The sequence below is a fragment of the Miscanthus floridulus genome, chromosome 12, assembly GCF_019320115.1.
Source record: "Miscanthus floridulus cultivar M001 chromosome 12, ASM1932011v1, whole genome shotgun sequence".
NCBI lineage: Eukaryota > Viridiplantae > Streptophyta > Magnoliopsida > Poales > Poaceae > Miscanthus > Miscanthus floridulus.
Genome location: NC_089591.1, coordinates 81756723 through 81771420, shown reverse-complemented (window position 1 = coordinate 81771420; position 14698 = coordinate 81756723). Strand labels below are relative to the sequence as shown.

General features: G+C 43.6%; 1 protein-coding gene and 1 long non-coding RNA gene across 2 annotated transcripts; both read left to right on the top strand.

The window, feature by feature from the left end:
* Positions 1–4884: 4884 nt before the first annotated feature.
* LOC136496243 (actin-binding protein wsp1-like) lies at positions 4885–6208 on the top strand. The gene is made up of 2 exons (XM_066491912.1): positions 4885–5027; positions 5512–6208. Exons 1-2 carry the CDS (start codon positions 4885–4887, stop codon positions 6206–6208), a joined length of 840 nt encoding a protein of 279 aa, XP_066348009.1.
* A 4605-nt stretch (positions 6209–10813) lies between these two features.
* LOC136497688 (uncharacterized) lies at positions 10814–14117 on the top strand. Its single transcript, XR_010769384.1, has 3 exons — positions 10814–12042; positions 13601–13661; positions 13742–14117. It is a non-coding gene; the product is annotated as an uncharacterized lncRNA (long non-coding RNA).
* The last annotated feature ends 581 nt before the right edge of the window (positions 14118–14698 follow it).

Genomic DNA, 14698 nt, shown 5'->3' with positions numbered 1-14698 from the left:
CCTGTGTGTACATGATTATATGGAGATGCAGTGGAACTTATTCATGAATTTATTGGTGCATGAAAGAAATGGATATCGTAGAATTCTTTCTGTCGATATAAAATATTATCTTAGCCGTATCACGAAAAAGTCTATACAGTCGGCCTGTTCGCTGGTTGGTTTCTGGGCTGGTTTGAGCTGGCTGGTGCTGGTTTATTGTGAGAGGAAAATACTGTTGGCTGGCTGATTTGGGCTGGCTGAAACCAACAAGCGAACATGCTAAGTAGAGTTTGTGAGTCTGCGATGTCGCGCTCTCCGTGACTGTGTTAATTTCACGAACTTTACTTTTTGAATTAAATGTCACTTCGACGTCGGTATTTAATTTAACAGTATTATTATCTTATCATGCGACTCTTGTGTTTTTAGTAAAAAAAAATTAGTTATCCTATAACCACGTATGAACATACTACGTAGTGAGAATAAACTAAATATGGGATCGATCATATGTCCGACCCATGGTATAATGCTCAAAATTGGATTCTTTTTTTTTTGGGGGGAACACTTTGGCTGAAACCAGTAAAAAGGAGAAGAGGCATGTTAAAAACATGATACCTTTTCTTGTAAGGAAAACCAGCGGCGGTTACGTTGCACATTTTCCAGTGCCTTTTGTAATGTGGCCATTTTCTGATAGGCCTAAACACTGCAACATTGTAGATCTCGTTTCTCTAATAAAGTTGTGACTGCCTGATCAGACTGTATACATAATAGTCTCAATCATTCGTCCCCCCTTTACAATGTGGATGTACTAATTAGAAAAACTAAAATTCAAGCATATAAATTTCCATTAACTTCATCCATGGGTTAGCATCATCAACAAGCCTCTGTGAGTGTAAATACCGTATCATCTTTGACACATACATGTTGAAGCCTGGCTGATGTGGATAGACAAGCCATGAGCTCATTCATTATGTTCTCGAAATTGGAGCTGCAGTTGCTCCTAATCCATTTTAGGTGCTCAATCAATGGCCATCTCTACTTTTTTTTTTGAAAGATCCGGTTGCGCGGCACATTGATTAAGAAGTGAGTTTTCGGGGGCCAGGTGACCCCCCTTACAAGCGCGAGAGGCGCTACCACTTACAGCAGACCGCTGTAGTGGTTGAGATCTCTAAGCTAATTACTCAAAAAAACAAATCACGATCTAAAAGGGGCCTGAGAAACGTCCCGCCAGCCATGGACCAAAGAGAGCAAACATCCTTGACTTCCATGGATACTGCATGTGCCGTGCGTCTTGATTCTCTGAATACAACTGCATTACGTTGTTTCCAGATGCACCACAAGCTGAGAATGGTCAGGGAGTGCGCAGCCTTGGTGCCTTCTCTGGTCACAGCCATGAACCAACCTTGGCAATCTGACCCATCTGTCCATTGTGGCGGCCACAAATTTTGGCAGCCACTCCATGCTACAACCTGACGATTGGTGTGTGAATTCAAGTTGGCAACATTAGATGAAACATTACACATAACACTCAGTGCTGCTTTTGCGATACCCATTCTCCAAAAGCACCCTAAAAATTAATCACCCACATTTCTTCGCCCTAGCTAGCTGCTTTAATTTTGCAAAGACTCTCACAAAGGTGCGCAAGCATCTCATCTAGGCGCAGTACACACTACACAGGCATCCTTTCTAGGCGCAGTGCAATCCCGAGCGGAGCTTCCGCTTTTGCTTCAAGAATCACCAGATCCATCCTTCCTTGGCGGACGATCAGTAAGCCGGTGGGTCGTGGTTCTGGTGCGCACCACCACTACCAGCCCGTATTGGCCTGTGAGGCCTCAGTTTATTGGGCACCACGCTGGCTCGAAACTTTGGTGGACTCGGACTGGTAAATCCACCGCTTTCACATCCACTGATCAGCTGTTGCTAAAAAAAAACATCCACTGATCAACTCCAGACTCCAGCCGACAGAAACTTTTTATTTCTAAAATACGCTACACTAACTACTGGATAGATTGAGGCACTTTATTCACACCCTTACGTAGTACACCTTCCAAAAATTATAGCCTTTTTCATATAGTCATATACTTTTCAAGGCAAGTTTAGTGAAGGTGTGAAATTACGCATGTGCCCCTCCTACATCTTCTTCTGATGTGCTAGAACTCAAGAGTAATCTAGAATGTTTCTTCAAAGTACCATACGGAATGAGTTGGTTTTTCAAAGGTGCAATGTTTTTTTATTGGTGGGGTCCATCTGAAAAGATAATCTAAACTCTAGGATTACATGAATTTTGGGACAAAATTTGAACCGTAGGATTACATGTTCTGTGGGACGGACGGAGCATGCAGATAAAACTCATATAATAGTTGTATTTAACGATGAAAATCTGCAACAATATAGTTCACATCATTTCCGTTTGAAGCCACCTTGGTACTTGAATAATCGTTTTAATGTTTAGATCTAGAAATGTAGATCTGAATATTATATCAAAATTTTAATACAAAAGTCATAGATCGCTTGTTTCTCTACAACTTTCATATTTCATATAATTTTATCTTCATCTAAGTTCATACTTAATAAAAGTATTGTTTTTCCTATGTTGAGCTGATAGAAAAGAAGATTGCGCCCCCGGGTGTCGTTGTTAAAAAAAAGAAGAAGAAGATTCCGCCAATTGAACCGGGCGGCAGTAGTATAGTTTTGAATTTTTTTCGTATTAGGACAAATTATTTATGTAGAAAGCAAATTTAAAAAATATAGAAATAAACGGCAGTGGTAGCATCTGGATGTTCGGATGGATGCCCGTGCTGCACTCCTGTTTCCCGCGCTCGGGCTAGCACGCCCTCGTCCGAGCCTGCATTTCACACGCTCACACGGAGCCCGCGCCCCCTTTCGCTTCTCACACGTATTGCAACATGTGCAACACCCGATCTACTTTCGCAACATACGTCTAAAACAGCCGAAACACTTACAACATACGTCTGAAACACTTACAAAACAACAGAAAAACTTGAAAACACGTGTGTAGCCATTGCAAACATATGCAAACATCAAGATGAAACACTAATAACATATGTAAAAAAAACACTTGAAAACACTTGCATATATATGTAACATTCTATCTAGTTTTGCAACATCTAAATAAAAAACTTGCAACATACGTCTGAAACAAATAAAATCTTTGGAACATTCACTTTGAACATAGGTGTATAGACCATTGCAACATCCCAATCTACTTTTGCAACATTCTTATGAAACACTTGCAACATATCTCTAAAATACCTGAAATATTTGAAGTGTACATTTACAACATGCATCGTATCTCAGTGCAGCCTCATCTGCCGTCTACATTGGAGCGTTGTAGCCGTTGCAAGAGGTGAGGCCATAGGACCTCCGTGTCAGGGCACGACGCTTCTCCTTACGCAGCGGCCTCAGTGGCTAGCTGCGCCACACATGCAGGCGAAGCGTGCCGCAGAGCAGAAGCAGCAGCAGGAAGCAGTGGAGCGGCGTGGTGGATCAGGGGAAAGAACAGCGCGGGGTGACTGTCGACGGCGGAGCGAGCGGCAGAGCAGGAGCAACGGGGCGGGTCACGGAGCAGGAGCAGGCGGGATCGATCACCGTCGACATGCGGAGCAGACCGGAGGAGGTCTCTTGTCTCTTTCTTCTTTCCTTATTCAACCGGACTGGTGCAACGGAAAAGACGGACGTGGATATCTAATAAAAAATAAGCGAGCGTGGAGAATTATTGGGTTGATATGCAGGTCCACGAAGGGGCCGTTCTGACGGACGGACGTACCATTTCCGTTTAACAAATCCCGGTTTGACTCGATCGCGATGGCCTGCTGGGCGCGAGAGGCCCATGGAGGCATGATGGATTGCCATCCTAGTATTCTCGAAGGCCTTATCCAAAAATAATATAAAATGAGCAATTAAGGGCAAAGGCGTCTAAGCTCAACCAAAAGTATAATATGCGTGTATTTGAGCATAACTTTTGGATAAAAAAAATATTGGGCGCACGTATGTACACCCATGCACTGTACACGTAGGACCGATCCTCCTGAGTGCAATGCATTAATTTAACAAGAAATACTCACCCGAAAGCGACCACTGTTGTCTTGTTCCAACTTTATATTCTCGATCTATCTAAGGGCCTGTTTGGAAGACAGGTTTTCAATCCAAAACAGATGTAAAATACAGGCCCGTAATCTTTTACAAGCCGAATTGAAAAGTAGTGTTTGGAAGCCTGGTGAGCCTAAAAAAATAGAGAACACTGGTTTTGAGCGAATACAGCCGGAAAAATAAAAACGTCTGAGCAGGCCACACTTTTTTTCCGACAAATATCGGGCCTCCTCGGTCCGTCTCTCACGAGTCTCTCACCCTATGCCTCATCTTCTTCCCGAGGCTCTCGAGATCTCATCTCACGGCGGAGCGGCGACGTCGAGGGCTCGAACGGCCCCTGCTTCCAAGTCCCAGCCAACCACCTCTGCTTCCGATACCGCGCTTGCAACTCCAGCGACCGCCGACGCGGTGAACACTGTCTACGGCATCGTCACATGCCTCGCAGACGCCGAGACGTCGGATTGCGCCGCTTGCCTCGCCGTCGCGTCAGTGGAGCTGCCTGGGACGAGGTGCGCGAGCCGTAGGGACGTGGTTCCCAGGGTCACGCAGTTTCTGGTGCGCTTCGAACAACAACGCCTCCTTCCTCGGCGTAGCGGAGATGTCGCCGGTGCGCTGCTTCGATTTGCCCAGCACGAGGCCCCTAGCAACTTCTCCAACTAGTCAAAGTCAGAAACTCTGGATAGTCGGATGCTCACCGCGGCAGCAAAGTCACTGCCAACACGGACACCACGCTGCACGGGCTGGCGCAGGCAGTCCTTGCCTGGCATCAGTGTCTTGCTTGGCATATGCTGCGCGGACATGGCCGGCGTCAAGCTCAACGACCAGCTGCTATCTGTCCCTGTGTTCATGGTCCGGCAAAACGCCGCCCGTGCTGCTGCTGATCAACCTCATGACGAGCCCATGGAGCTCCAGTGGCCAACGCCGGCTGAACGGGCCAGGAGGTATGTAGGAGACTGTCCATTGATGAAGCTCAGCTTTGCTCATTCGAATTATGTTCAGATCGAATTGGACACAAGAGACGAACAAATGCTGGCTGATTTTTTGCGTGTACTACTTGCATTTGGATTTTGATTTCACGATCCCTTCTCGCAAAGTAGAGACTTGGTTACTGCGTCTCCATTCTTTTTTTTAGGGTTGAGAAATAATTCATATGAACCAAACACAAGAAAATACAATGGGAAGTCATTTCCAGGTGAAAAGAATTACAAGGCTTCCAAACATGCCCTTATCGAAAGAAATCCAACCTCGTGCTTATCTAGAGCAAAGACAAATGCAGGACTATGCATGCCGTAGCGGACGGCAAGAGCGCGTTTGTTTGTCTGGACCAACCGGGCTACTGTGCCGTGGGCTGTAACTTGGCCGCCTATTTGTTTGCCCGGACGTGGTTGGGAGCCCGGCCCACACAGTCATCAAAGCACCCCTCAGCCAGGCCCCGGGGAAACGAAGGGCTCGGCCCGAGCAGACGTTGCCGTCACCTCCGGTCGCCTCCTCCAAAGAATCCTGCGTCGCCCCTCCGGCTATCCCCACCTCGCCATGGGCAGCGCCGCCGCCTCCCTCCCCGCGCCTCCGCCCCCTTCCTTCCTCCCCAGCGGCTCCCCTCCTCCCTTCCCTGGCGGCCTTGCCTAGCCGCAACGCGAACCACGACGACGCCCTCGGCGGCCTCACGCGAAGCGGCGACGCTCCTCCCTCATCTCTGGCCCGGGCGCACCCAGATCTGCCCACGGCGGCCTTGCCCCTCAAGGCTGTGATGGCGGCAGCCTCGCCCCTCCTGGCTGCGACGGCGGCGGAATCGCCCCTCCCGGCTGTGATGGCGGCGGATCCGCCACTCAAGGCTGCCGCTGGGGAGCACGCCGCGAGCGCGGGCAACGCTGCTGCGCAGGCCGTAGGCGCGGGCTCCGTGGCTGCTCTAGCCTCCAACGACGTGCTCCCTCCCCTCCATCTCCGTTCTCTTCTCTTCATCTGTCTCTACTCTCTCTCAGGCGCTGGTGTGAGCTTGAAGGTTCCCCTCCCATCCCGTTCTCTTTCTCGTTCCCCCTCTCGATTCGATCCCCTGGTGGCGCGCCATGGCCGCGAACTGAGGATGGTTCGGCTGCTCACGCCATGCCAGTTTGGTGCTCGATGAAATGGCAATGAGGTGAGGAAGAGGAAGAAGGTGTGGTGGCAAGGCTACCATATTCCTGAGGGAAAATTAGTACAGTAACATTAAAAGATCCGATCTTTAGAAAAATACCATTAAAAGATTCAACTATAGAAAAATACCAGCCATCTAGCACATCTGCTAACTCAACGTTAACTCCTATACCATTAAAAGATCCAACTATAGAAAAATACCAGGCATCTAGCACATCTATTAACTTAACGTTAACTCCTATTGAAAGGTTCATTTGAGCAGCCTTTCACACTCAATTCATTTCAGCGAACATATAAAAAAAAGCAAACACTGAGTAGCCCTCCAGACCTAACTGTAGCATATATGTTGTTGCCTTGTCTAAACCCACAGGATATAACACTCATCAAGGTAGAAATTTCAGCATGATTTCTTTAGAAGTTCTAGCAAGGTTTATTCAGAAATTACACACATATATATAAGACCATAATTCACACACTACAGCATGGTTTCTCTAAAAGTTTCAGCAAGGTTTGTCTAGAAATTACACACATATATATAAGACCACAGTTCACACACTATAATACTAATATAGCTAATTCATCTACTCAATGATGAGCCTTCGATTGATTCCACCAGGTGAGATTGCAGCCATCCTTCTAGTTGTTACACTTGGGCTAGTCAGAGAAATGGATGACATCCTTCTAGTTGTTACACCCGGGCTTGAATGAGGCATTGGAGAGGGTTCAGCAGCTGCTGTAGATGTCCTAGCATTAGTTGTGGAGGCTCCAACAGATTCAGAGTTGTTTATCCTACATTTGAAAATTTGGATTGGTAAAACTACTTTTTAAGCACGTAAAAGAAACAAAATATTATATTACCTTTGTTTTTCCCCTTTTTTGGACAAGGTGGTGGAAGTTCTTGTTCTAATTCACCTTGTGATGGTTGTCTAAAAAGGTAATTGCTTTAGGACATTCAGTTCCAATTTTCTCCAACAATGCATCATGGCTTCGAGCTATACATGCCCATGCAAGAGGCCACATGTATTTCAACACCTCACCTCTGAATTTCTTCCTAAAATTAGCCATTAGGTGCCTAAAGCACTCACAGTGCTCTGCATCACCTTTGAAGACTTTGTTGACACCATATGCTAATCCTTTGCACGCATCAGTATGGATTGTCAACTCAGGTGGAGTACCAATTGCTTTCTTCAGGTTTGCCATGAACCATGCCCAGTTGGCATTTGTTTCCTTATCAAAAATCCCATACGCAACTGGATACATCCAGTTGTGTCCATCAATTACAGTTGCTGCAGCCAATTGTCCATTATATTTTTCAGTCAAGTGAGTAGAATCGACACCAAGATATGGCCGACACCCTGACAAAAAACCATCAACACATGCTCTAATGCACACAAACATCCTTGAGAAATGTATTTTGCCTTTGATCTTCTTGCAATCAATCTCAACAATGCTATCCGGGCATGTTTCTTCTAGAGCTGCTTTGAATCTCCATAATATTATGAAACTCTCCTCCCAAGTGCCATGAATATCATCCATTGCTGATTTTTTCCCAGACCACACTTTAAAATATGACAACTCAATATTGTAATGCTTTTCCAATCTTCTCTGTAACTTCTTTGCGCTAAGAGTGGGATCTTCTTCAATAATTTGTTTTGATCTTTGAGATATCCAGGCTATAGAAGCTTGATGGCCTTTCACCGTTTCTGAACTAGGACAAGTATGATCATCTAATTTTGAGAGTTTGACCACCTACAAATAAATTTGATTATAAGCTACAGCTTGAAAAAAGTATCATTGTACAACGAATATTTGATTATAAGCTACAACTTGCAAAAAATGTATCATTGTACAACGAATATTTGATTATAAGCTATAAAGAAAGAATAATAACCATGAATGTGTCACCACCATGAAGTCTCTTTGCAAAAATTCTCCAATCGCAGTTTGCATCAGCACACCTTGCCCTATACCTCTCTTTGTCACTATGTTCAACCCTAGTACCAAACTCATTTTTATGGCATATGTCCTCAAGGTCATGATGAACTCGTCCTTGTCTTCAAATGTATCTCCTTCATTAATGATCGAATTCTCTTTGTCATATGTTGTGAAAGGTGCAGCATAATCATCTAGCATAGTAGCCTCATCATTATGAACACATTCAGAATCAAAGTCTAGAACAGGCCTTGCCCTCTTTCTTTTCTGCACCTCTACTTCAATATTTTCTATTGGCTATGCATCATTAACTGCAGCATCAACTGGTTTTAAGTATCTCCACTCTTCATCTACTCCGGTTGGCTCATCCCCATCAGGGTCACACCCAACAGTCATGAAGTGCTCCTTCTCCTCCTCTTCAGGCATTGGTGGCCCTGCTATGGTTTCTCCATATTGTGGTATTTCTGTCCATTCAAATCCCTCAAATTCCATCTTCTTATCAACAGCTGGCACTTCATTAGGCATGCCCTCACAATCCATGATCACTGCAGGAGGCATCTCATCCCCCTCTACACGATTGCCCACTATCATCATAAATTTCACCAATTGAGATGCCCTTAGCAAGCTGTGAAGCTGACCATCTGAAATTAATTTGTTCATCCAATGCATCCCTTTTACAACCCAGAAATTTGCCTGCTGGTTGTTGTCCCATGTAAAGTGCGAAGCAATATCCTTCTCTAGATTAATGACTGAATATTTTTCTGAATCAACAACCCAGCTTACATTTCTGCCCCTATTGTAGACCTTTTTACCATGTACAATACTAAAGTATGAGTTCACTGTGACCTCTACTCTACAAGCATTCTTTGGATCAATCCTATGATATGCAACCCGAAATACATGGAACAGAGGGAAAACAGTAAGGCCCAATTTCACAAAAATAAATCAGGTCCTCATTCAGTATGTTCAGATAGCTATGTCCACCCTAAAAAAACCTAGCAAAATAGATACAAATTGGAAGAATATAGAATGTGTCCAAGGAGATTATCCTTCTGGAATTTCAGTAGCATCCATCTTCAATCAAATTCCTAATCCCTTGTCACAGCACTACAAAATCCCTAATACATAGGGTTCAGACCATAAGAAGAGGACAAAAAGAATGGAGAACAAGAAAAGTAGGGAAGAAGAGGGGCTCACCAAGGAGGATAGGCCTGTGAAGTCACTACCACTGCTGTCGTCGTCGAGGGGAGGAGCGCTGTCGCCGAGGGGAAGACCGCCGCTGCGAGAGAAAGAGTGCCGCTCGAGGTCGCGCTCAGGTCCGAGACCTTCTCAGGCTACGTGCGTTTCTGCTGTTGGCTCCGTTCTTTTTTTTTAATTTTCCCTTCAGCTAACGTGCAGTAAACGGGGATGGTAAAAGATATAACGGAGAAACCTTTCAATGTTACTTTTCTGCAGTTGAATCTTTCAATGGTAGTTTTCTAAAGATTGGATCTTTTAATGGTACTGAGCTAATTTTCCCTATTCCTGATGTAGGGTAGGCATACCCGTTTGTACATGCAAACAAACACAGTCTCACCCTCAGTCAGCTCCTACTGCGTTCAGCCAAACAAACAACCCAAACGCAAACAAACAACCCCAGTTGCATCGTCTGGGCCCATCCAATGATGTGCGGGCCCAGTTGATATGCGCCGGCCACCCTAGTGCAGGCAAACAAACACGCCCCAAAGTGATTGTTTCTAAACACGTCAGCATCGTAGTGGGCAGAAGGGGAAGCGAATGGAAGCAGTCGCCAGTCGTTTTTGCACAAATCCAAGCAAGTAAATGCCTCGTTCGCTTGAACTTATCCGCCATGAAATAATATTTTTCTCTCACAACAAATCAATTTTAGCCGACTTATCAACCACGTAAACCATCAAATGAACAACAGTGACAACGTCGCCTTCCTAGCTATAGCAGTCATCAGTTGTCCTGGATAAACCATAGGAACAGTCATGGTGTCGTGCCATTTCGTATACTAGCATTAATTAAGAACGAGAGGCTAAGAAACGTGATTTGCACACTAATCCTATCAAGATTAGCGGACGCCAACCGACAACATGCCGTGGCAGTTCAATTAGTCTGACTTTCTAACGCGCTTGCTAACTACAATGCTAGTATAGGATAAACAAATTCATTTGTTAGTTTCAGTCAGAGTTTTATCAGTCATGGTATAGTATTTTTCTCTTACAACAAACTAGCACCCGTCAGGAATTTTAGAATACCTATCTATAATAATAATATAAAAGTTTTTAAACGTGGTGATCCACCGTTTCCTCCACCCAAAAAACTATTCATCCATACTTCTTTTGTTCCAGCCATCCGATCCCACCTGCTAGCAGCTGATGCCCGCCATGCCCACCAGGCCCCCATGCCCCCACGCGGCCATGCTCAACCTCGCAACCTGCACACCTCTAAGGGTCCCACCGGGGCCCATGGGCCAGGCCACCATCCGCTGCCTCAAGCGTGGTGGTCCGAGGGCCACACAAAAAGAGACGGCCTCCATAGAAAAAAGAGAGCAAGAAAGATGGTGACGGCATCGAGGTCGTCCACCGCCTCTGCGACCTCCGCAGGCTGCGGCGTCGCCCCACCGGAGCGCAGCCTCTCCTGCAACCTTCGGCCGCCGCCCTGTAGCAGCGCCGCCGCACCCCTCCCCCTAGGGTTGCGATGCTGGCGCTGGTCTCCACGACGCCGGAATGCCACAGGTCCGCCCTCTCCGCCCGCCTTGACTTGCTAACGCGCTTCACCTCTCCCAACAGGTTCGCTCCACCACTCCCTCCTCCCGGCTCTAGCGGCCCGATGCTGTGCCGAGCCAACACGGGAGGCCCGAGGCGGGCAAACCCTAACGGCGCACCCCAACTGTCGGCGCGCTCAATGACGGCTGGGTCAATCCTTCCTCGATCTATTCCATAATATTTGTTTTAGCTTTGATACAGGCAAAACATGTTTCGATGAATGTGTTGCTTTAGTAATCTTCATTTGTCATTCGGAAGATCATTGCTTGCATGTGGCCTCTGTACCTACATGTCCTCAAACGAGGATCATATTAACCAGTTTTAGAGGTTCTTAAACAAAATAAATTTTTCGTTGTGCTTACGTTTTTGCTTCATTTCCAGAGGTATACTTATTCAGGGTTTCATATCCAGTTACGGCAAAGTGTGACCATAACAATTATATAGTCTTCTAAATTTCCATTCTAAGATTACTATGATTGCCTCCTATTAATTAAAAAAATGCATTTCCCTTCTTGCCTGCTATTGTATTATGATGCTGAATCTTTTTATGTTGTTTATAATAGATTAATTATCGTCCTATTACTTCCCTAAATCATTCTAATCAGGCACTTCTTCTGTATGGTTCATTCCTATCAACTCTCATAGTATACCTACTAAGCACCGCCAATTTGAAACCTCTACATCTTAATACTAATTTTAGTTTATGGCTTTTTTTGCATATACAATTTGAGTTGTTGCACTGGTATGAAGTGTGCAAATTTATTTTCCCTATCCTATCCAGTTGCGCTGCACTGTTTGCCATTTCTTTACAATGGATTTCGTTGGTTATTTTGATCACTATAAGATGTGCTTATCTCTGCTACCTCTTTTCGGCTGCCATATCTTGCTGCACAATTTATGGCAGTGGTTATTTAGTGACCATATGTTCATTCCGTGCTTCCTACAGTTCCCTATTTTGAAAAAGGATGTTGTGCATTTCTTTTTACACACACATTAGTTTATGTATATCATGATACACGTATCCTTCCTTCTGACCTATTCAGATTTGGCGTTTATCCATTGGCATGCTCCAGAGATCGGATGGATTGCATCTCCAACATAAAAACTTTGGTAACCCTGCATGGTATGGAATGTGCTCCTTCCTTGATTTGGAATTGTTATTTTAAGTGATTTTGGCAAGTTAGGGGGGGAGGGGATTTCTTCACATTGTTTGATCTGTGTGATCTTTTCATAAATAAAGTTCTTGGCTGATCCAGATAGAGCAGTAGTGCCTGGACCCACAACATCTTAGCAATTATGTTATTTGGCTAAGGTAGGATTAAGAAAGTCCTCATTGTTTGCCGGTTTTGGCTCTTTCAAATGCAATTACATGTCAATAGCAGTTATATACATTGGCAGTTACATAGACTCTTCTAAATTTTTGTTTTAAAATTCCTATGCTTGCCTCCTATTATTAATTTAAAAACTGCATTTCCCTGCCTGGTTGCTATTGCATTATGACAGTGAATCTTTTATGTCATTTCTAACAAATTAATTATCATCCTATTTGAGTTTTCGGCGCTTTTTGCCATATAGGATTGGAGCTCTTGCACTGGTATTAAATGTGCAAATTTATTTTCCCTGGCCATTTCACTTACACTGTACTGTTTATCATTTCTTTAGAGTGCATTTCGTTGGTTGATTTCAACAGAGGAGCCACACTATTGCCTCTTTTTTGGGTGTCATATTCTGCTGCACGATTTATGGCAATGGTTATTAAATGACCAGGTGCTCATGCGGTGCTTCCTAGAGCTTCCTATTTTGAAAAGGATGCAGTGCATTTGTTAGGGTTGCAAAAACAAACTGCATTTTAGTTACAATGTGACTTCCAAATAGCAAACATGGTGACTCCGCCACTAATTGATTCTATCATGGCACATCATTAATAGTGCACCTACTTTCCTGGATGAATGTACTGATGCAATTTTCAAATGGTCAATCTGAACATAAATACTGCATATAAACATGGCAAAGTATATTTTCATTCCAACGCTTAATTTTAGTCCATCTCTGGATCTTGGAATGTTGACAATTTGTAATAATGAAGATGCCGATCCACAATGAAGTTGGTTCATAACTTGGACTGCTACCGTCTTATAATCAGTTTTTTGGTTATTGATTGATCTGTGTTTCTTCCATGAAAGAACCACAGTACGTATGCCCGAATGCTAAATTTTCATTGGTATAGACATTTCCTTTTGGTACATTACTTATATTAACCTGTATTGACAAACATGTCTTCCCTGCATTATTGTTTATTCATAATTTTTCCACATATATAAGACATGTGCTTCTAGTTCGTCTAACTTTCTATTAGGAGACCTGTGTTTTCCTCCATGTTTTTTCACATGCAAAGACCATTCCTGCTGACATATTCTTTTTAAGTTGTCATCTCTGGGCTATGATGTACCTAATGTAGACCATGCTATTTTCTATAACTACAATTTTCAAATTCAACATCATTAGATGTACCTTAGTTGTAGGCTTCGTAAATGTACCTTACAACATTGTCCATAACCAATAAGATCATTGCCCAAATTGATTCTTCCTAGGCATTGCTCATACTATTGCACATAAATAGGCGGCTATTTAAAATAGGTTATGTGCTCTTAATAATAAGTTTATTTATGTGCTTGTTCCAGGAATTGTAGGCACTGCTCCACGAATATGAGGATATGCGATTGATGCACTCAAACTGGCCAGGTCTTCTCATGATCCTCCATTTTCTTAAACATCGATCACCTCTAATTTGTTATCCTCTAATTCAGGTCTTATTGTCTCAGGTTCAGTCCATACTGTCTGTTATCCTCAGAGTGTCTGCTATCCTCGTGTAACAATTCAGGTCTTTGGCCCTTCACAAAATCGGTCTCCATATCCAATTACACCATCGCAGTACTATGCTAACATTATCCTACCAAGGGCTTAAATAACAACCCACCTGTAACTAATTTAAAACTGATTTTACTAATCTTTTCGCTCTATGTATAATCATATGATGTACTATAATTCCGGTTTTGCTGGTTCGCACGAGGTACCTGCTGGTCTCCTTTTACTTACAGCTAAAAAGAACAAAGCGTGGACATCTTTGGGTGCGACATTTGTTTTGGTTCATCTGTCTACCCACCCCATGCGATACCCCACGCGATACAAAAAGAAACTGCCATCCCTGCAATCTCTACCTGCTTTGAAGAAAACAAATTGATCATCTGAGGCCACATGCATGGAAGAAAACAATAATCATGCATAGAAGAAAACAATAATCATATATGGAAGAAAACAATAATCGTGCATGGAAGGAAACAATAATCATGCATGGAAGAAAATAATCATGCACGGAAGGAAACAATAATCATGCATGGAAGGAAACAATAATCATGCATAGAAGGAAACAATCATGCATGAAAGAAAACAATAATCATATACTCTTTTTTCAAATAGCGGTCTTCATTTCGGAGCCCTTCATGCAGTTTAATAATGGGTGTTTTGGTTGAGTTCTATAATTGCCAAAAATTGATGGTGCTGATAAGATTGACAATCCTGTAACCCTGCAGTACTTTTCTTTTTTTTAAAAAAGGAGGACAAATGCTACTTATGGTCGAATCCATGTTCTTTTTGTTGTTTTGATTTGATGCCCACAACTCACAGCCCACGTGTTAACTTTCAGATGTGTTTGTAAAAAATCAAAAGGAGTTAGCCTAATACTAATCTTTGTTGTCGTTTTTTTCATTCTTTATATTTAT